Consider the following 22,759-nt stretch of genomic DNA (forward strand, 5'->3'; position numbering starts at 1 on the left):
GTATCAAATTGTCGGTGATTCAAGTGTTGAAGTTCTATCTACATTATTTCTGAAAAAATATAATATCATTAGAATTGCATATAGTATCAAAATTAGCAAAACCAATTTTAATGTTTAATGATTGATAAATAAAAAAGTAAGTTGAAGGTCAACACACCTCAGAATTTCTACTTATCAAGAGTGTTTGGGTCTTAATCTCTTGTGAATCAAAATCATACGACGTTGGAAAAGTAGAAGGACTCATTACTAAATAGCGAGCAAAGAATTTTTACATTTGTCAATCCACTGTCATCCTGACTCGATCATTCATCGACTGCTCCGACTGCTTCTACTGCAATCCTTACCCAATCATCAATTAACTACTTCTGACTGCTCTAAGGTCATGACCCGATCTCTCAATGCTTGATTTTTTAGTCGTAACTCTTGCACTTCAGTGGATGAACAACTAAGTTGACCCCTAGCCTTAGGAGTCATCACATGATCATATGCAACCCATGCATGAGAGCCAAGGTGTAAAGTGCATTTTTTTTACTTCCACCAACAACATCATAATATATATTATTTATAACTTCATCTAATAACCTCACTAAGTCCTCTAACCACGTTGGTAAGGTTCCATAAAATGCTAATCTATATATCATATTAATTCATTTATAGATTAGTAAAAGAAAACTTACATGTTATTCAGGAGATTTATTAGAATGTAAAACCTCGACCACAATATAATTTTAACTATCATTGCTACTATGATTGATTTTTCTATAATGATAACAAAAAATATTAGGCAATATTATGAAGATGTCTCATACTACAATATTGGCCTACTTGACAAAGATATACTTATACCCAACAAGCAACACCTCCCTTGAACTCTACTCTAATACCATAACAGAGAATTGAAAAAGCCACTGTCTGGAGTGAAGTTTCATCAGTTTCAACTAGATTTTTAGGAGTGAGGTGTGTGATTAGGAGTAGCTGCCTTTTGAATATTGGAGGAGACATAAACTATATTGTTCATTAGAGAAGAAAGTTGCAATGTAACTATGTTTGTTAGATTTTCTCTGATCGCCTTTTCACGTATAATAAGTTTAAAAGTTCGTTGGATATGAAATTCCACCAGAGCGATGATTTTAACCTATGCTCTGTTCCCCGTTGTCTTTGACAAGAAGTTACACCATTCATCGAAAAATATTAGACCCTGACCCGATGTTTATCAACTTCTCTTTGTTTGACTTTTTCCCTTAGTAGAAGATCATTTTTCATTGAAATAAACCGCAACATTCGTTGGAAAATATGTTGCAACGTCGATTGTCGACCGTCACCTTTGGTTTGAACGAAGGTCGCTTTCTCCGAGCAATGCTTTGAAACACAGTTCAGATTGGTCTTTGCTTCGAACGCACATGATATTGTCGTGCCAACGAAATCAAGGGTAAAATAGAAATTCAACCCATGCTAGGCTATGTGATTAAGTGATTTAGACAATCTCAAAACTAAATATGCAATTTAAGTAAATCACCTAACAAATAGGCAAACTTAGGCGGTCTTTAAAAAAAGTAAAGTCAGTCAACCCATGCTAGGCTATGTGATTAAGTGATTTAGATATGTGATTAAGTGATTTAGACAATCTCAAAACTAAATATGCAATTTAAGTAAATCACCTAACAAATAGGCAAACTTAGGCGGTCTTTAAAAAAGTAAAGTCAGTTCATGATAGTGCTTGATAAAATAATTATTTATTATTATTTTTTTATAATTTGGTTTGATACAATCAAGCAAAAATTAGTTGATAGGCGAGAAATAATTAAAAAAATAAGTGCAGTATTTAATAAATATTAAAATTATAATTTTAAATTGAGTAGTTATTTGATAAATTATCGTTAAAAAGAAGGCACCAGTAAAAGAAATGATTCTTTATTTATTTTTTCAAATATTATAATTCGAAATCCTTCAACCGGCGAGTAAGTTAGCCATATTGGATCGGACCAGAGTCGGCCTCCGATTCGACTGTAACCCGATCATCCTTCCCCTTAACCAGATGTCTCGAATTCGAGATCATGAAGAGCGCTGCAGCAAAGCTTATTAGTTACTTGCGGAAAAAGCAAAGGCTTATTATCAGGCCAACCTAAACCTAGCCATCTCTGCCTGCTCCTTCTCCTCTCATCTCACTGTGAGTTTTAATATATTTTGCATCTCTTTTCTCCTATTGCTCTTTTTTTCTCCTCGCTGATCTCTGATCTGCTCTCTCTCTCTCTCTTTCCCGGCGAGTAGAAGGAAAGATGACTGCAGATGTCGAGATGAAGGAGGTTCAGACGCCGTCTAATTCTGTCGTACCTGCCGCCGCTCCTTCCGCTCTGCAACGTGCGAATGATCACCTCTTGTTTGAACCTCTGCAATTTATTGTTATTTTCTCGATTTATTGAAATATGTCATGGTTTTCTGTTGGTTATGGGTTCAGATTTGAAGGAGATCGCTGCCCTAATTGAGACTGGCGCGCAGGCCAAAGAGGTCAGGCGTATCGTGCGGGCGATACGTCTTACGATGATGCTTCGCAGGAAGCTGAAGGCGCCGGTGGTGTCTGCTTTTCTTGGTCATGTCCTAACTGCGGGGTCAGAGGCTTTTGCTAAGCTATCTTCGTTTCTCCCTAAGGTAATGAATTGTTTCATGGCCCTTCACTTTGTTTCTGCGGTTAGGTTAGTATTTTATAGTGATACTTATGCTATTGATTAGTAGTGTAGCTTCGTGTCTGTGAGTTCAGGTGCAGTTGCATATACTTAATTTAGTTTAAGTATTTATTGCGAACATGCAATGGATTCTGAAATCTCTATAAACCCTTGATTTGCAGCTGAGTTCCTGGTATTTATATCTCTAATCTTTGCTCTGGCTTTGTCTATGCTAATTTCTAATTAGATGCAGAACTGACTACGGTTTTTTTAATGCCAAAAATTTAACAATAATGCCATACTAGATAGCTTGTGTATTCTTAGTCTGTTGAATAGCAACTTTTTTCTTTTTAGAACTGCTGCATGATATCACAAGCAAGAATGTGAGATAGCCTTGTTTATCAAAGATTTTCTTGGCATGAGCTTTTAGTATGAATTTGACTATGAATAAAAAGTAGTTCAAGTTAACACATTTTAGTTAAACAGCGTGCATAATGGATCATTCTATGTGCTAATTATATCTGACTTCACATCTATTTTATTTAACATGCATTGAACAATTTTTCAGCTGAAGGTGTATAATATTTATATGTATTATGTAATTGTTAAATAGGTTACATGCATAATCCAGCTGACAGTTATTTTCTAAAGAGTCTAATGCAATTACAAGGTTAGGTATCAGGATAGTTTTCTGTGACAAAAACATGGAGAAGTTTCGTATTCTTTCTTAATCTCGTTGTCAAGTCTAGTTGTTAGTTCTTCATTGTGTTACAATTTTATTTGATCATGCTGTTGTGGTAGAAGTTGGTTATACACAGTATTAAGTATGCATGTTTAGTTGCGGGTCCTTTAGATGATTTAGTTACAAGAGTCATGGGTCTTGATTTATATCATGTATTTATACACCAGAAATGAAAAAGGGTGATGTATACAATCTTCAAAAAATCATAGTTGTGCACAGTTGAAGAGCTATAGTGTTCTTATATATCAATGAATGCAAAGAGATCCATGGGGGTTTTGCTCCCCTAATAAGCTTGAGTTGTTACTTCTTCACCCCTTGATTGATTCTGACTCATCCAATTGGGATCGTGGCCACCATCGGTGACCCTTTCCTGTCACTTCAAGAATTCCTTTAACAACATGAGTTAAGCTTGTTCTTAAGATCCCTTATATTGGATGGTACTATTTCTAATGTAGTGAGATTTTTGTCAATACTCCTAATAGAGTATTGAGTGTCGTGATTGCATGTCTCAATGATGTGGTTATAACCATGAAACATAAACGACAAATGTTATTCCCTATGACTACACCCAATCAATGTTGCATTTCGTGGCATCCATATGTCGCCACCTTGGCAATTGATTTTCTTTCATTCACTCAAATCACCTCGCTGGCTCTATCTCTTACCCAAGACCCACCTTCATGCTACAAATTATTGCCCTAAACCCACTTCCCTCCAACATGTCGTTGTTCTCCTCCATGACATCCTTGACATCATTGTGCATGTTCCTCACTGCCTTCTCAATATGGACATCCTCTCTGAGTATCTCTTTTGTCATTTTTTTGATGTTATGTAAGGTTACCACCTACCTCCACTATTACCTTTGCTTCCTCTCAATCCTACCCCATCTACTATCCATTACCATGAAGTCTACGCCCTTAGCCTCATCACCTCTCTCGGTTGGCTTGCCAATTGGCACTCCACCATGTTAGGTAAGCCCAATCCGTTGATTTGCATTTTTAGCATCTACCTTTTCTCTACACTTGATGCACAAAAATAACCCAGATGTTCTTCAAACTTAGGGTGAGTTTGACAATGAAGGAGGAAGCAATAGTTAAAGGAAAGAAGATTAGGGGAGGAGTGGAAGAAAGTAACTTTCTTTCAAATTACAAGAAGAAAGTAGAAGAAAGATTCAGAAATAAATTTTGAGAGGAAAATTGTATGGTTTGATCTTCCCAACTTTGATTCTCCCTTATTTTTCTTTAAGTAAACACAAGATTATGAATTTACTTTTGAGGATTGTTGATATGACTATAATGCTAGGGGGTGAATAGCGTCTAGACTTGCAAATATAAATTTCTTACTTCTCTTGCACTTTTACAAAGCCAAAGAAATATTAGCAATTATAATGGTAAATGTTTAGCGGACATAAAAGACAATAACAATGCTGACAGGATAATTAACGTGGTTTGGACTCCCAGTCCTATACCATGGTCTATCAACTACGTTAGGTGAGTCACTCAGTGTAAAATCTACTATAGTCATTCTTCTTTAGTGGTGGTGAAACGTTTTACAAGAGCTTGAAGAATATGGATCTTAAGCTCTCGAGAGCTTGGATAAGCTTCAAAGATCTATTCTATTTGAATCCAATTGGCTTAACTTTGCTTCAGTTGATTGAAACATGTTTTAATTGACTCGAAATTCTAATTGACTCAATTGGCTGGTATAATGAACATATCCACCCAATGGATATTTTTGAGTCGGCTCAAAGACTTTCTAGTTGATTCAATTCCAGTAAAGAGCAACCTTATCTCTAGTGGATGGTTTGTAGTCAAATCAACATTCTAACCAATTGAAACTATTGATTCTAACTTTGGTTGTCTTACACCTTGTGAGCCCATGCAAAACTCCAAGATTGAGTTTGATCTTAAAACTACAACCAAGAACACATTGTTCCTTAGTCAAATGCTCTCTACAAGCCAAACTACTTCCCTTACCTAGTTAACCCATATCACCATCCCTAGATCGATGTTGCCTAAAAACATGAGATTACAAGTCACCTGGAATCTCTTATAGCTCATCATCTTCTAGGTCTTCTTTTGTCACAGCTTTATGTTGCCCAATAGTTAACCTTCCGCTAAGTCCTCATTTCTTTGGATGCATTAGGCTCTCCATGCTTGCTGTACATGTCTTTCTTTGCTAGGTCACATATAGAGTTCTTGTTCCACATTGTCAATTCTCTTGACACATCAACTGCATATGCTCCTTGTCCTACAGTCAACCTCACTTAAATTTTTAGTCTCTTGATGTGCTATACCATCCTTTGCTGGTTCCTCCAAACCCACCTTGTATTAGACCTTTAAGCCATTGAGCTAACTTGGCCATGCCGAGTCATTTATGTACAACCTACTAAGTCCCTGTGAACTTGATGCTCTCAAGATAGTATCACAAACAATCCTAATTTAAACATTCCCCGACATATGAAAACACTTTGGAGAAAGCTAACTACTTGAAGCACAATTGCACCAACATAGAGAAGTTGCTTAATTCTCTATTAGTATAGTTGTGGTTAGGTTGAAATGTTCGTATTTTGTATTGTGTAATAACTTTGTTGTATAAATGTGTTGTTTTACTTAGCATTGTTTTAAAAATTGGCCTAGGTGCCTTTGAGTTTGAGCATCATGACACTTTGCCTATGTTTTATGCGTAATAAACCCTACACGTCTTGGCTTAGATGCTGAACCTTTTCTCTACTTCTCTTCTCCTTGATACCACTATTGAATTTCCGTTGATACTTCCACATGTAATGTTGATAGCCACATGCCACTTTGCCGCCCGCCACCAAGTCTCCTCTATCACCGGTGTTGCTGTGATTCGACAGTGCACACATGATCCTACTGTAGGGACTTCACAATCCACTCATGATGCTGTTTGCTACCGCCAAAACTTCTCTATACATGTTGCTACTGTTGGGGACTCCACAATCCACACGTCGTTGCTTGCTACCAAGGAGGCTCCATGTGTTGTTGTGGCCTATACTACTCAATCCACAAGTTGTTGGTTACCACTGAGACCACATGCCATTGACTGCCATGGAGGCTTCTCTACATGTGTCGTTGTTGCCAAGATTCCATAGTTGACACACAATTGTTGTATTGGGACTCCACAAGCGATGCTGCTACAACATCCGGACAATCTCTATTGGCCACTACTTTGCAACACTTAATTACCAGCTACATCCGCATGGTCATCTAGGCAACCTCCATCTAATAGTACTCTTATTTAATAATATTTAAATGTAGATTGTCTAGGCTCCCGCCTAAGCACCCCCACCTATTGCCTAAGCGCTAGGTGGTTTGTAGGCTGCCTACCACCTAGAATCATTTTTAAATATCTTGTTGCTTAGTTTTTAAGAGTAGCAATTCTAGATCAAAGAGTGGTGGCAAAAGTTGTCTTTGTAATGGGTATTCATATTTATTTATGGGTCATGGGTTTAGTTACAAAAGTCACAGGTCTTGAATTGCAACTTGTATTTATACACTATAAATCAAAAAGGTGAAAAAAGATCTAATAAAAGAAGTTATGTCTCTTTTGTAAGATTGATCCATAAAGGAAAAGACCTTCTATTGAGATTAGTCATGCTCTAGGAACAAGGAGAGGGCTGGAACACAAGGTTTCATGGATTGAAATTCTGTGTTGTTTCAGTGGCATAGACTATACATCTTGTTCTTCTAGCTAGCTAAATCCAACATAATACCAGCATGAGATTGACATGGACAAAGTTATAGCAATGATGCCCGTGTCGATTAAACTAAGGTGATTCTGACCCCTTTTTTGATATTGATTGAGACAAAGAGGAGCACTTACCTAGTAGAGGACTAGTAGGTAAAGAGATGATATTTTTTTCCTATTCCATGTGATCGATAAAGCAAGAGTCTGGGATTCTGATGAGGTGAGTCATGGAAAGATTTAGGATCATAAGTAGTGCAGAATAAGTTAGGGGGAATAAGCTAGGGTAATATTAACTTATAAAAGTTAATTTAACTCTTATAAGATATAACTCAACTATAACTCTAATTTAATTTACAAGCTATAACTTATAACTTTAATAGCAGCCTAAATTTAATGTTAATATTAAATTAGGTGTCATGAAGTTAAAGGTTTTAGGCTAGTAGAGTAATGGTAAAAATTGAACATCTTGGCGCACGAGGCTCCTGCCGATGTAAGATTTTGGGGAAGAGTCTATTATATGCAATCTTACCCTGTATTGAAAGAAGTTTTCGTGACGCAAAGTTGTGATCACCAGATCACATGACATCAACTTTACCATTGCGCCAAAGATCTCTTTTAAAGTAAAGATAGAATATATGAGATTTAAGTTTAGTAATAGAGGGGTTGATAGAGATGCTTTACATGGGATACAGATAGGATGGTTGAAATAGAAGAGGCTGACATGTGTTCTTTGTGATCGTAAGGTACTCCTAAAACATAAAGAGAAGTTTTACAAAATGATGGTCAAACTTGTTATGTTATGTGAACCTGAATGTTGTGTTATAAAGTGAACACACAAGTAAAAGATGAGAGTTGCAGAGATGAGAATATTAAGGTGGATGTGCGAAAGATGAACAATATAAGAAATGAGAATATTAGAGAGAAAGTTGAGATTGCACCTTAAGATGGTATGAACATATACTTAGACAATCAATAAATATTCTAGTTAGGTGATGTGATACCACGATAGATATGCACATTAATTGAGAAAGAGAGAGGAAAGATGACTTTGTTAGTAACGATAAAACATGATAAAATTCATTCAAATATAGATGAAGATATGGTATGGGATCAAGCTCAATGACATAAAAAGATTCATATAACTGATCTCATTTAATGGGATAAAGACTTGGTTGATGTTGTATTAAATTAGGCATCATAATGTTGTAATAAATTAGGCTCTATAAGGTTAGGGTCATTATATTTGATTAATATTATTAAATTATTTTAATATTAACTTTAATTTAATTTTAATATCTCTATTAACTTATACTACAGAGACAATTAATATATAAATAATTTACTATTAGTTAACTAATAGTATTAGTTAATGTTAGTTTACTGTATACTTTGTAGTTAGTTAATAAACTATTATACTTTATGAATTAAAATTTGGTCTTAGATAATAATATTTATTATTTATACTTGAGTAGTTTAATCATTCTCTGTAGCCTAAATTATTAAATTATTTATTTTAGATTTATAGAACTTGATAACTTAACTATGAAATTATTATATCATGTTTTTTGAAATAATCAAGCTTGGCGGAAGAGGATTTAAGGACTGTAATTAACTTAAATCATCTCAGCATGCCCATGTTGAAGTGTGCTAAGTGTCACGTAGTATGGTCCCAAAATTGTACAATTCCAGTTGCGTAACGAAACTCTTGCATGAAAAAGTTTAAACTTTGCATGGTTTGTTCACTCTGGAACAAAGGTGTCAATTAACTAGAAATTCATGGTCGTTGTGGTTGAGCAACTGAAAAATTCTGTTATACCATAACAAGCTTGGAACCTAATAAGGAATAAGCAATAGAAAAATGAGCCTGTTCCTTGTTCTGAATGGTAATCCCACAAGCTTGTTTTGCTGATTGCAGCAGGCAAGATATGGACACAGGAATAGTTGGGATATAAGCTGCACTTAAGAGTGCAATTAGGACACCGAAAGGGGAGATGGTAACCATCTAGTGCCCTGTCTACCCAGAAATTTGGTTGGAAAGTGCTTGTATTTTGGTGTGTGCATTATTGGAGCAGTGTGCTCACAAGTCTAAGCAATTAGGAGAAGTATGCAGCTGCTGAAAAAACTTCCTGTGAATTGTAGAAATATTCTTTGTTGTCTGCAAATTTTGTCACTCTTAATTGTTTGTAGTTTCAAGAGGTAGGTAATTTATAGTCTCATTTCCTGTATTTTTTATTCTCCTTTCTGCTGGAGTAATATCTTACTTGGTCTCTCTCCTAATATTGATTCCTTGTCCAATATTAGATACTAGAACCCTAATCTATCTTTATTTTTGTGTAGTCCATAATTTATTACTCCCATCTTCACAAACTTTTGTATCCTACTGCATTTGCAGTTTGACACCTAGTTATGAAAGAAGATTAGGTATATTATTTTGAATATTAGATCAACTTAGACAAAGTCTTTTGAAGATCATCACCAACTCAAATCCATACCATTGTCAACTCTCTTATATCTTGTTAGTATAGGATTTCCGTTTTTGTATAACAAGCTAGATATTGATTAATATCTTAATCCATACAAGTGTATTTTGTCACATTTTAATTAATATAACATAATTTTAACTGTAAGTGAGACATAATGAGACCCTACATGCACATTCCATTGAATCACCTAGTTGGCAATACCATCTATTTGACCCAATCTCATCCATTAGTTTGTGACAATCTCAATTATTAAACATTTTGTTTGGAAACATTTTTTTATTTTAACTTAACAATTAATTTTTAAATTTAAATATTAGATATAGATTAGTTCAAATTCCCCCTTTAACTATGTCAATATTGCCTCTAATATTGTTTTAATTCTTAATTTAATTAGTATTTACAAAAGTAAACATTGTGGCAATTTTTTCCACTTCTATTCTTTATCTATTATCGGTGTACACTAGCCAATCTCTGTGTTATGTAAATATTTGCAATTTATGTGTGATTAAATTAAGATATATGTAAATCAGATAATATTTTAATTAAATTAAATTAAATATAAATTTAATTTATTTTTTTTTAAACTTATTTAATTCTTCCGTGCATGAACCTTTTGGATTCTCCTCACTAGAGTGGTAAGGTTGTTAAGATTTGTGATTTAGGTGGCATTGTCTAGCATAAACAGGAAGTTTAGATTAATGTGATTCAAAAATAACTTGAATGATATTAAATCTCTACAAGTCAAGATTGGTCTTTAACATTTTGAAGTTACATATTCATAGATGAAAAATTAATGCATAGTGCAATTGTTTTGTCCAAAGTGAACACAAAATGTAGTAGCTAGTTGAAACTTGAAATCTTGTTTAATAACTATGGATTATCCTATCATTTGAGACTCATTGGACCAGTATGGTTTTCTTTATTCTATTTCACGTCTTTTAAGGAATTTTTTTTAGTTGTAAATTAGCAATAAGACAAACCATTCTATCCTCTGTTGCTGCCTGTTGTTATTCTTGGTGAAACTATAGCTACAAAGCACCCATGTGATGCAAATCAAGTAAGCGTGTCAACTTAGTTAGGCCAAACATGACTTCGCATGGCTGGGCCCAACATTGGTGGTTTGTAGGTTATTATTGTGTGCAAGACTTTAGGTTTGACAAGAAGATGGATCGTGCCAGACTGGCCATGTGTTTGGTCAAGCATGTCTTGCTAGCCTATAATATGTTTTTAAAATAAAAATTTCATATAGAATTTTCAATGTTGTTAATGGCGGTAGGCGGTGGCAGGGCGGTCAGTGACTGCCTTGGCCGCCTAGGCGATTGAATTTGTTTTATTATTTTATACATAATATTATAAATAGTCATCATTCTTTGTGATGTTTATGCATAAATAAGTTTCGTACAATACAATATAATTTATATAAGGTATAAATAAATATATAAATGTAATTAACAAGATAATTAATAAAAAATCATCACTATATTAATATTAAAAAAGTAATATCATTATTTTTACCAAAAGTCTAAGTTTAAAATTCAAAGTTTCAATCTAACATGGCAACAAGCTAATAAGGACTAGACTAAACATACCTAATCTTCTAAATCATTTACACATGCACTATTAACTATATCCATAATCCTCTCATCATCGGATGTAAAATCAACATCTTCTTCATTCTCCTCCTTCGATGTATCTAAATCCTCATCAAGTTCTCTAATGGTAATGGAGATGTTTCTTGTGCTCCTCCTTGATTATAACACTTCATCCGCTCTCGAGGCCTCTGCCACCATTTTTTAAGTAAGTCCCGAACCTGGCTCGACCTCATCTTCATCACCACCATCAACAAACCAACCTTGAGCTTCACTAGCTTGAGAGGATAGAAGTAAATCTCCACTCATTTCTCTTTTACTCTTCTTCTTCATAAGATTGCGTTGAATTGGACATATACAAGATCATTCAATCTTGATGTTTCGAGCCTATTCCTCTTCTTAGTATATATCTAAACAATTAAAAAATTATTAAAAACTAATAAAAAGAAAGAATAGATAACATAATTTATGAATTACTACTTACCCTCTTCAAATTGACTCCAATTTCTTTCACACCCTGATGAACTACTTGTCAAAGAGAGAAATCTTATTGTCATTTTTTGTAAGTTTGGAGTGTCACCACCATAATTGGACCACCATCCAACTTAAAAAAGTAAAGGAGGCAAAAAAAAATAAATCCAAAAATAGGTAAAAGAGACATGTATGTTAGTGAATAGAAATAAAGGAAAGAGATGTACTCGGATCAAAAGTCATGGTACACATCCACCTTCTCATATGTTGCAACCGTCATTTTTCTTCCAAAGTTTTCGGATTTACTCTTATACTTCAACAATTCATCATTAGAAATGGTGGATTGCATGTCCTCGTTGATGGGAAAAATTCTCTCAACACAATTCAAGAACTCATTCATAACATTGGTGTCATTTTGTATGCTTGGATCTTTGAAGTAAAAAAATCGGATTCAACAAGTAAGCATAATGCAAAGGACTATCAAGTCTACCTTTAGACTTCTCATCAATAATCTTCAAAATAGGGGTGACATTTTCTTCTTTTTTGAATGTCTTTCTAATCTCTTCCTTGACTTGTTTAAGTGCACCCAATAAAAAGACCATTGAGGGCTTTTTGTCATCGTCAACAAGGTATAAAACTTTCACTAAAGGGGTGAAAACATTCAAAGCCAAAGAAACACTATTCCAAAAAGAGATACTTGTTACCGTCGCCTCTGTTGCTTTCCCCTTCACACTACTCCGTAATTTTGTGTTGCTCCACTCCTCGAATGTAAACATAAGTCTCAATTGATCTTTCTTTCCTTTGAGACTTTTCAAAATAAAAAATGAAGTAGCAAATCTAGTCACCCCGGGCCTCACAATATCCCTCTTCTTAGTATATTTCCTCATAATAGTCAAAGTTCTATAATGTGCATTAGATGAATATTGTTAGGACCTTTGCTTTCTCAAGCATTCCACTAAACTAGGATAGCTTTCCAATTATTTTAAGCATGAGGTTGATTGTATGAGCCACACAAGAGGTTCAAAAAATTTGAGGTTGTGTAACCTTTAACAACTCCGTCGCTGCCATATTGTTTGTCACATTGTCCGTCACTACTTAAATAATATATTAAGGGCCAATTTCATTTATGTATTTTTCCACAAACTAAAAGATGTAAGCCTCGACGTGTGCCTTCATGGATTCTTCAATAAAATCAAAGAATGAAGTGTCTAGTTTGCAACACATAAATTCATAATGTTTCTCCTCTTGCGATCCATCCATGCATCGGTCATAATTGAACATCAATTTTTCAACCACTTTTCTTCATGCTTTTTAGAGATAATTTGGTCCTCTCAACCTTTTGTTTCAAAAGTGGCTCTCTTAAAAGCTATTAACTTGGAGGTTTGTAACCTGGGCCGAATTAACCAACTGCCACTACAAATTATCTAAAGTTTTGATTGTCAATTGTATGAAAAGGAATCCCTGCCTCATAAATCCATCTTGCAAGGTTCTCATGCACATCATTTGTAAACTTTAACTTCAATGCATCATTTGTGTTTTGCTGTCTTGCCTTTGTTAGATTAACTTGTAGTGTTTTGTGATTGTCAATTTCTTTTTTCTTTACAATACAACACTCCATAATCCCAAACAATATTACTAGATTTTCGTTTCAATTCCACTTCTGGTTGTCTCCCATTTTCTATCATTAATCTTCAATAATTAAAAATTAGTAAAAAATTTACTATAAAATATATTAATTAAAAATAAAAAAAGTTAATCTAAAATTTTAAATATATATTTTTTTAAAAAATAATATATATTAAATTATTAATATAAAGTTATTCAATTAAATTCCAAGTAAAAAAGAGAAAAACTAACGTGTTTTGCTTCTACTTCGACATTTTAGGGTCGGACCGTCTGGATACGTCGTCAGAGTTGTTGCTTGGGCCAAGCGATGAGTTGTCCTAGCTCATTTGTTAGATTAATTGCGGATGCATCATTTGTGTTTTGTTGCCTTTGTATGATAAGGCTCGAAGTGCTTTGATTTCTTTTTAGAAGAATCTAATCTTCGTCCTCTACATCAACACTTATTACTTCCGCCCTCTCGTCTTTTAGTTTTCTCATCCTTTCTCGCTTCTTATTCTTGCTATTTTCAAGATAAGCTCTTACTATTTTTTTGTCTTCATCGGATGTTTTAGGACATGCTTCAACTTGTCTTATAATACCCACAATATGGTGCTTCATCCGATAAACTCCTCTCTTAATAACCCGCTACACAATTTGCATGTGATCCAATTTCTTTTTTCTTTACAATACAACACTCCATAATCCCAAACAATATTACTAGACTTTCATTTCAATTCCACTTCTGGTTGTCTCTCATTTTCTATCATTAATCTTCAATAATTAAATAAAAGATAAAAAATTAGTAAAAAATTTACTATAAAATATATTAATTAAAAATAAAAAAAGTTAATCTACAATTTTAAATATTTTTTAAAAATAATAATATATATTAAATTATTAATATAAAGTTATTCTATTAAATCCCAAGTAAAAAAGAGAAAAACTAATGTGTTTCGCTTCTGCTTCGACATTTTAGCGTTGGACTGTCCAGATACGTCGTCAGACTTGTTGCTTGGGCCAAGCGATGAGTTGTCCTAGCTTGACGATGGGCTCGGAAGTGTTGCCCGAGCTTGATGACAGGCCCGGACGCGTCGCTTAGGTCTGGGGACGCGTCCGAAGTCAAAATGCCAAAGTTAGGTTTTTGCCCAAGTTGAAATGCAAGCATTAGGTTTTTGTCGAGTGAAATATATATAGACTAACTTAACAACGACAGCAGGCGGTGGCAACGGTGGCGAGCAACGATGGCGGGCGGCAATAGAGGAAGGAGGCAGAAGGAGGTGAGTAGTTTAGAAATCATGCACCGCATGAGGTTTTTTTTAACCTAAATTGACTGTCTAAAATACCGTTTTCCATATAAGCAGAGCGGCTGATGTACGCCTCCTGCCTAGGCGGGCACCTCAAATGCCGTTTAGAACATTGAGAATTTTATATATTAGTCTTTTGTTGTCAACTCCAAAAATAATGTAAGAGGATTCAAAATCTGATTAAAGTACTCTTATTTTTTTAAAAATATTTAATAATCCTCATTTAACATTTTGATTATTTATGATTTATTATTATTAACTTTTTAACAAAATGGATTGACTTAGAGCATGATTTGTCCTGGGCATGGCACACGACAGTCAGCCTTGCTCTTGTGCCAGGCTTGGAATTCATCCATCCTAAGCCATGTTGAGCACAGCCTACTTTGAGTTGCGCTTGGTCTGGTATAACTTGAGGATCACTTGGTCAATTGGGGTTGCTTGGGCATGGTCCAATGAGGAATAGCTGTCATTAGTTGGGATGAAATAAAAAAGATGGGGAAGCACACCACATAGAGAAGAAAAAGAAGAGGAAAAATGTCAAATCATTGGTGTTGGTCATAGAAACAATGAACTTGCTGAGCAACAAATAAATTGCAAATGGGGTTGAGTTCATGAGTGGAGTAAGTGAGATCATGAGGGAAATCACAATAGGAGAGTTTGGGAGAGGGATTTGGACTTCAAGTTATGGTGTATTTTTTACAAGTGAACTTGCACATTACGTGGACCAATGTGTTTTCCTTGAACCCACTTTGAATGTCCTAGACATGGATGAGCCACCTACACCAATTAAGTGGTATGTTTGGACCGCTTTTTAAAACATCCATGTATAAGGGAACCACATATTGTATAAGTGAAGTGATCCTCTATCAAAATTGCTGATGTAACAGCCTACTTCACTTTAGAATCATACTTTAAATAATGTACTATTTGATATAGAAAATAATGTCATTTTATTCAGAAAGTCATCTGCCAACCTAGTTCTCATCCTTACATCCCTGCATAGTCACAAAAAACTTGTAGTAGCCATAAACCTCTAGTATCCCTTCCATCACCTACCAGACATCCTCCTGTTAGCTCTAAATTTTGATGCATTTATGCAGCCTATGCAATTGTATTCTGCATTGGGATTAAGATCAATGCCACTTCAATTGCGACGGGACAATTTGGCAATCTGGTATTTTTGTTTCTTTCCGTTCCTGTCCCTTCTTCCCCTTTTCCTTATCTAGGTAAACAATTTTTTCTTTCCTTTACCCACTTCCCGTCCTCCTATTTCCCTCTTTCTCTTCCCTCTTCCCTCTTCCTTCCGGGAGGTTTAACAAAGCCTTAAGTTTACTATGTTGTTGTGGTCCCCCAAAACCTAATGAATACTTCAAAAACCTTAACTTAAACTTAAGGTCAAATGTTGACTTTTGCCAACGTTTTGGATTTTGATTTTGATTCTCAGATTAATAATTGACTTTTTCTAAAATGTTAGTTGGCAAGGTGATTTCTGAAAGGGATGATGCCATTCTGATTGAGTTGAGTGCTTAGTATGAGATTTAACTCAAAATGATGTTATGTTATGTTGGATGATCATGGATTCTTAAATTTTATTGATTACCTGCTGCATTTGATGTCTTGCTCTTTTTTTTGGCAAGTGCGCTGCATTCCTGCTTTGTCTTTAATTGTCTAAAACATAAGATTGAGCAAATTCTATGTTCGTTTCCAATTTGCGAAAGACAAACTTTAGTTTCACCTTGCTATTTCAATTATTCATCTTAGGCCTAATTGTAATGAGGCTCCAATTTACAGGCGCCTCATGGACTCTAACTAGCCCTATTTTCTGGCCTTCTCAATTAGGTGGCCCATATATAATGATGGTAAATAAGTTTTGCAGTGTTGGCTTTAAACCATAATGGAAATTGGAAGGTTGCAGTTGATTAGTATCTGTTGCAATATAGCTGGATTGAGTATTTTATTCTTATGTGCTAACACATTTTCTTCTTGCTGGTACAAATGTTAAATATGTTAATTGTTTTCTGTAACTGAAAGATTGTGGTTACTATGTTGCAATCGTTATGTTTGATTTTGAACTTACTAGTGTTGGTCATTGGTATGTGCCTGTAAGTTATTATCCTAGTCAAATTTGGTTCCAATGCCTTTCTATCCTGTAGAGGCCTTTTTATCTTAATGTGCTTTAGTCTGTATGGAATGTATCTCGGATGCATCAAGTGCAAAACGTGATTGCCCATTTGTATGCTTGCATCTACCAGTTGACTAATGTTGGTTTTTTTACCTCGTTTACAGGAAAATGAGAATGACATGGAGGTGGATACAACAGCTTCATCAGTCCAAACTACTGCCAAACATTCTCTTCCAGACATAGAAATTTACTGTTACTTGCTAGTTCTCATATTTCTGATTGATCAAAAAAGATACGATGAGGCAAGTTTATTGTATATGTATTCTTGTCCATTTTCTTGTTAACACTGATTTTGAATTGTCTTGTTTTACCTCCTGTTGTGCACTAGGCTAAAGCATGTTCTTCTGCAAGCATTGCCCGACTAAGGAATGTGAACCGAAGAACTGTGGATGTTATAGCAGCCCGTCTGTACTTCTATTATTCATTCGCTTATGAACTCACCAATAGCCTTGCTGAAATTCGTGGGTGTGTGAATCAACTTATATGATCTCACAGAGCAACAATGCCATTTTGTTGTGTCTTGTTAGAGCTATTATCTTTCACTGTTGTGGTTTTTAGCTTCGCATATTGTTGGGATTGATAGCATGTGGTTAATGCGGTATTGTTCTTCCCATCAGGACCCTTCTTGGTTTGCATAGGATGGCTACCTTACGACGAGATGAATTGGGTCAGGTTTGTTGGCTCTAAAGTAAAAGGCCTTTTCATTTAATCTTTATGAAATCTAAGTAATCATGATCGCTGGCTGCAGGAAACCCTTCTGAATCTTCTACTTCGCAATTATCTCCATTACAATTTGTATGATCAGGCAGAGAAGCTGAGGTCAAAAGCACCACGTTTTGAGGCACACTCAAATCAACAGGCAAAACTCTAACTTATTAAACTTATTATTGTAATGGGAAGTGATTAGATTGCATTCCTTGGCATTGCTGTTTTCCTTTTATTATTGGAAAGCTTACTAGTACTATTATTTAGCTGTATCAAGATTATTCATGGGATTAGAAGAATAATTTGTCTGCTTTCTTTCTTTCTATCCTGCAGTTCTGCCGTTATCTGTTCTACCTTGGAAAGATACGGACAATTCAGTTGGAGTACACAGATGCCAAAGAGAGTCTCTTGCAAGCTGCTAGGAAAGCACCAGTCTCTGCTCGTGGCTTTCGAATTCAGTGCAGCAAGTGGGCTATTATTGTCCGTTTGCTGCTTGGTGAGATCCCTGATAGGACTGTTTTCATGCAGAAAGGCATGGAAAAGGCATTGTCTCCATATTTTGAGCTTACTAATGTGAGTAAATCCTCACCAAGGAACATAACTATAGTCTAACTCTATGATATATTAACAAGACTGTTTTATAGGCTGTTCGAATTGGAGATTTGGAGCTATTTCGAACTGTTGCAGAGAAGTTTTCTGGGACTTTCAGTTCAGACAGGACTCATAATCTAATTGTCCGATTACGCCACAATGTTATACGGACTGGATTACGCAATATTAGCATTTCATACTCTCGGATTTCCCTTGCTGATGTAGCTAGAAAGCTGAGATTGGACTCCCAGAACCCTGTGGCTGATGCAGAGAGCATTGTGGCCAAAGCCATTAGAGATGGGGCGATAGATGCAACCATAGATCATGATGATGGATGGATGGTATCCAAGGAAACTGGGGATGTCTACTCCACCAACGAACCCCAGCTTGCATTCAACTCCAGGATTGCCTTCTGCCTCAATATGCACAACGAAGCTGTGAGAGCTCTGAGGTACCCGCCAAATTCCAACAAGGAAAAGGAAAGTGAAGAGAAGAGACGGGAGAGGCAGCAGCAAGAGCAGGAGCTCGCTAAGCACATAGCGGAGGAGGATGATGATGATTTCTAAGCAAGTCAATAGTAATTCAGATGCTATAGGGGACCATGTTTTTGAAATTGCAGCAACGGATAAGATTGTGTTTTAATTTTTTTTCTTCTCAATTTGTCATATTTTGAGAATGCAAGCCCTAGACAATACCGAATTCTCATTTCATGCCACTCAATGATGCTTCCTTCAACTGCATGCCACTATGATAAATCTATGTTTTGGTTAACCTGCTTATTGCATTTGACTTGAACATCTTTTAAATCAGGTTGTTCAGCAATGATATTCATTGCATCAGATGGTGTCAGATTCCTTTGATTTTGTTAGAAGATTTGCCTTTGTTATTATTATTTTTTAAAATGCCCCATTACATCTTATTTTTCATAATACAATCCTTGAAGATTACTATTATTTCAATTTAAAAACCTGTCATGTTTTCCATAATAAGTCACATGATATAAACTAGGGGAGCGGAGATATGTCACACATAATTTACTTCGATCGGAGAATGTAAATATAATAGACTTTATTTACTTAAATTGGAGGGTGAGGGCAATATAAGTGGATACAAATCTTTTATGATTAATGAGGCAATTTTTTTATTTTTATATTTACTTATATATATCACTAAGCCACATGTACAGTAGTAAATCCTTGTCCTATGTATGGTGGATGGTTCTTTTTTATCCATCCATCTCATACTGATCCTTAAAGGAAATCTTTAAAACTTGCATACTGATCCTCTCATCCGATCTGTCTAATATTTTGAACTCTTACAGTTGGTTTGACTTAGCATGTTGACTAAGCAAATGACATTATATATATAATTTATATCTTTTAATTATATATATAACATTTAATGAATGAGTTTAATAAATAATGATAAATGTATCAGTTGAACCTTACTTTAAAAAATATATATAAATCGTACCTTTATACGCATTAACTAATATATTGTTTAAATATATATATAAATAAAAGAAAAAGGAAACAGGATCGAATTAAGTTGATAGAATTATAGCGTACGCCCAACAACCACAATAGATGGATCAAAGTTGTTGCCAGTTCCCTCCTTGTCCAGTCCAATCACGTTTTAAAAACACTGCTCATATCCAAGACATTTTCAATGATTTACCAAAGAGATCTATGCTGTGTTAATCTGTTTAGAAAACAGAAAATCAATGAGAATTAAAGAAAGTAATTTTAGTCTTCAACTCAATTAAGATAATAAAGCATTTGAGTTTTTATTTTGAACCTTGGGTCCTCCTTTCTTGTTAATTTAATTTGACAATATAATACAATTTGAGCAAGATATTTGTATTTAATTATAATTTACATCAGAGGGCTTGCCATAATATTACAAAAATTGAAGTGATGAAACTTGGATATGATCTTCATAAATACAGAGAAAAGTTGTGAGTCACTTCAAATCTATCACTAAGCTTCAAGAAGGATCCAAAGATTCATATATATGATATTTTAATTTTAGGTTTGTTTTTGATGAATTGATCGTATAGATATGATTTACTTTTTAGGTGGAGTTTAGGTCACCTAGAACTTATTTTATTTCAAGACTTAGACTTAAGAGTGTTTTCATGCCATAATGTTTCTATTTGAGCTTCGGACGGCTAAATAACTTTAACAATCAATATATAAATGACCATTTGATTGGGAACCCTTTTAAGTCCATCAAAAATGTTATTGTTGGATCAAACATTCATATTTTTGAATGTTATGATGGTTGAAGCACATTTTTTAGCCTTGTGGAAGTATAAGTTAGATCATGATTTATAAGCTTGGTTGGTGGATCTTTCGACATTAGAACTCACAAGGAAACATCTCTATTCATTGTCTATTATACTCAAGTGATAAAGGATTCACCAAAATGCTTTGGAAGCATGACAAGGTTTCATCATTAGTTTTATAGTTCTCTTGGGCAACATCCTTCTCGCCTAGGGTTAGCCTTTTATTTATAGGGTGAGGGATAGGATTATACTTATGTGTATTTATATATCTTCTTCGGCTTGTGGGGTTTCATCCTCAAGTGAAAATTCCATCTTGTTTGGATCAAGCTTTCTAGCTTGTGGAAATCGCTTGGTTGGGTCAAGTTCTTTGGCGTACAAAAATTATATTGGTAAAGCTAAGCTTTCATTCTTGTTGAGGTTTTATCTTTAATTTATAGTCTTACACCACTATCTCATTAAAAGAGTTTTTTTGGTGGATTTTGTTTGGTGGTGACAAATCAAATCTTATCATAAACCATAAAGTAGGAGCAAGATCTTCAAACCATATGTATGCTTGCATTAGTATTGTGTTTTTATTTTATTTACATTTATATTATCACTTTGATATCTTGATCATATACACTTATAGTTTAACATTTATAATTAACTTGTATTTATGCAAGTGAGATTGAAAGAAAAGTGCACCATTTATTTGGAAAGAAAAGTGCACCATTTATTTACCTCTTCTCTTGTCGAGTCATATTCAATCTTAGAATTGGTATTAGAGCGAAGTACTCAAAATAAATACTTAACCTTCAAGAGTGATTGCTGACTATTTAGTAGGGTATTTCATCATGCATCCACTACTTTGATAGAATAGATTTTGAATATTAGAAGATTTGAATAGATATTTAGTTTAAGATGGATTTCAATGAATTGATAATAATTAGACAATGATTTAAAGCTCCAATTGATAATCATGAAAATACTATTGAATGGAGTAAATGGACTGTTTGGAATTGAAAATTATTATAACTCAAAACTCATCTAATATATGGGATCCCAATCTCTTTCTATAGATTAATAATATAATTTATTTTTCATAAAATTATAGACTTTTTCAATAAAATTATGAAATCATGATCTCATGATTGATAAAATATTTTATTTAATTTTTAGGGATATACATGGTTACAAAAATTATGTTTTCTCACACTTCCCTTAAAAAACATAAATAAATATTTATAATTACCAATTTGGATAAATACTTTGAAACATTGAGCTACTTAATCCTTCCTTTCCTAGATTTTTTTGAGATATTGTAATATTCAATAACTTGCTTGTAGATGAACTTGTCTTATTCTCCCCTAAAGATAAGTTGTGGTGAAGTAAGACATTTATTTATTGAAATTAATGTTTGCCAACACTTGTACTTGTTCTAAGTTGAGAAGTAACTCGACGTTTCAAGATAGTAGAGCTCATCCTGCTCTTTGGCATGTTCAATCATCTTCCCTAAATCCTTGTCTTGAGTACACTAATGAACAAAGTACTTCAAGGCTTGTCAAGGTTACCAATAAGGGATCAACTTCTTGTTCTCTTTTGATTGTATTGTAACTTTGAAAAAACCGATGAGAGACAAGGAAAAATCAACAATGATGATTGAGCAACAAAGATAAAATCTAACTATGAAGGTCGGAAAAAAATCAATAATGAATGTTGAGTAAAAGGGGAAAATCTAGTTATGAAGGATGGTAAAAGAAATACAATTAAGAAGGCTGGTAAAACAATCAGGAATAAAGATCGAGCAAAAAAAGGAAAAAATCAGCTATGAAATTGGTAAAAGAAAAAAATTGGTAATGAAGGTTGCACAAAAGGAACAATAGTTCAGTTATGAAGATTGATAAAAGGAAAATTTGCAATGAAAGCCTACAAACTAGGGGAAAAAATCTAGCTATAAAGGCTAGTAAAAGGCGTTTAGTTGTGAAGGATGGCATAAGGAAAAAATTATAGGATTGATCGAAAGGCTAGAAGGTGGGAGGCAAATGGCCTCGTTCATCATTTTAATTTTTGGTTTCTTTAAAAATGAATAACACTATGAAAAACAATATAAAGAAAAAATAGTAAATGAAAATCAAACCGAGAACATTTGGTTCAATTGTCCTCCTAAGAATCCCTACTCCACGATCTTGACCTGTAAGGCGGATCACTCCTCAAAAGCACCCGTAACTTATTTTTTTATTGGCAATCCAAAGTGGAGAAGCCTCTTACAATCTCTTCTTACAATGATGAATAGTTCACTGCATAGAAGAAGAAAAAGCAAAGAATACAAGAGGTTGTTGTGAGAAAACTTAGAGAGCAGAGATGTAAGTATTCAAAAGGGGCAATTTATCAAAGGGCACACTCAATTTTCAATAATACTTGAAAAGCCCACCCAACTTTTGTATTTATGA

The 22,759-nt window shown here is 34.4% G+C and overlaps 1 protein-coding gene across 1 annotated transcript; it reads left to right on the top strand.

Annotated features, from left to right (window-relative positions):
- The first annotated feature begins 2,082 nt into the window (after nt 1–2,082).
- Nucleotides 2,083–18,814, top strand: LOC141833585 (putative 26S proteasome non-ATPase regulatory subunit 3). Its single transcript, XM_074721064.1, has 9 exons — nt 2,083–2,167; nt 2,269–2,358; nt 2,456–2,646; nt 16,852–16,989; nt 17,076–17,212; nt 17,365–17,419; nt 17,496–17,606; nt 17,786–18,025; nt 18,097–18,814. Exons 2-9 carry the CDS (start codon nt 2,277–2,279, stop codon nt 18,607–18,609), a joined length of 1,467 nt encoding a protein of 488 aa, XP_074577165.1. The 5' UTR covers nt 2,083–2,167; nt 2,269–2,276; the 3' UTR covers nt 18,610–18,814.
- The last annotated feature ends 3,945 nt before the right edge of the window (nt 18,815–22,759 follow it).

The sequence above is a fragment of the Curcuma longa genome, chromosome 8 (genome assembly GCF_044706935.1).
Source record: "Curcuma longa cultivar G26 ecotype Majalengka, Jawa Barat chromosome 8, ITB_CL_G26_1.1, whole genome shotgun sequence".
NCBI classification, from domain to species: domain Eukaryota; kingdom Viridiplantae; phylum Streptophyta; class Magnoliopsida; order Zingiberales; family Zingiberaceae; genus Curcuma; species Curcuma longa.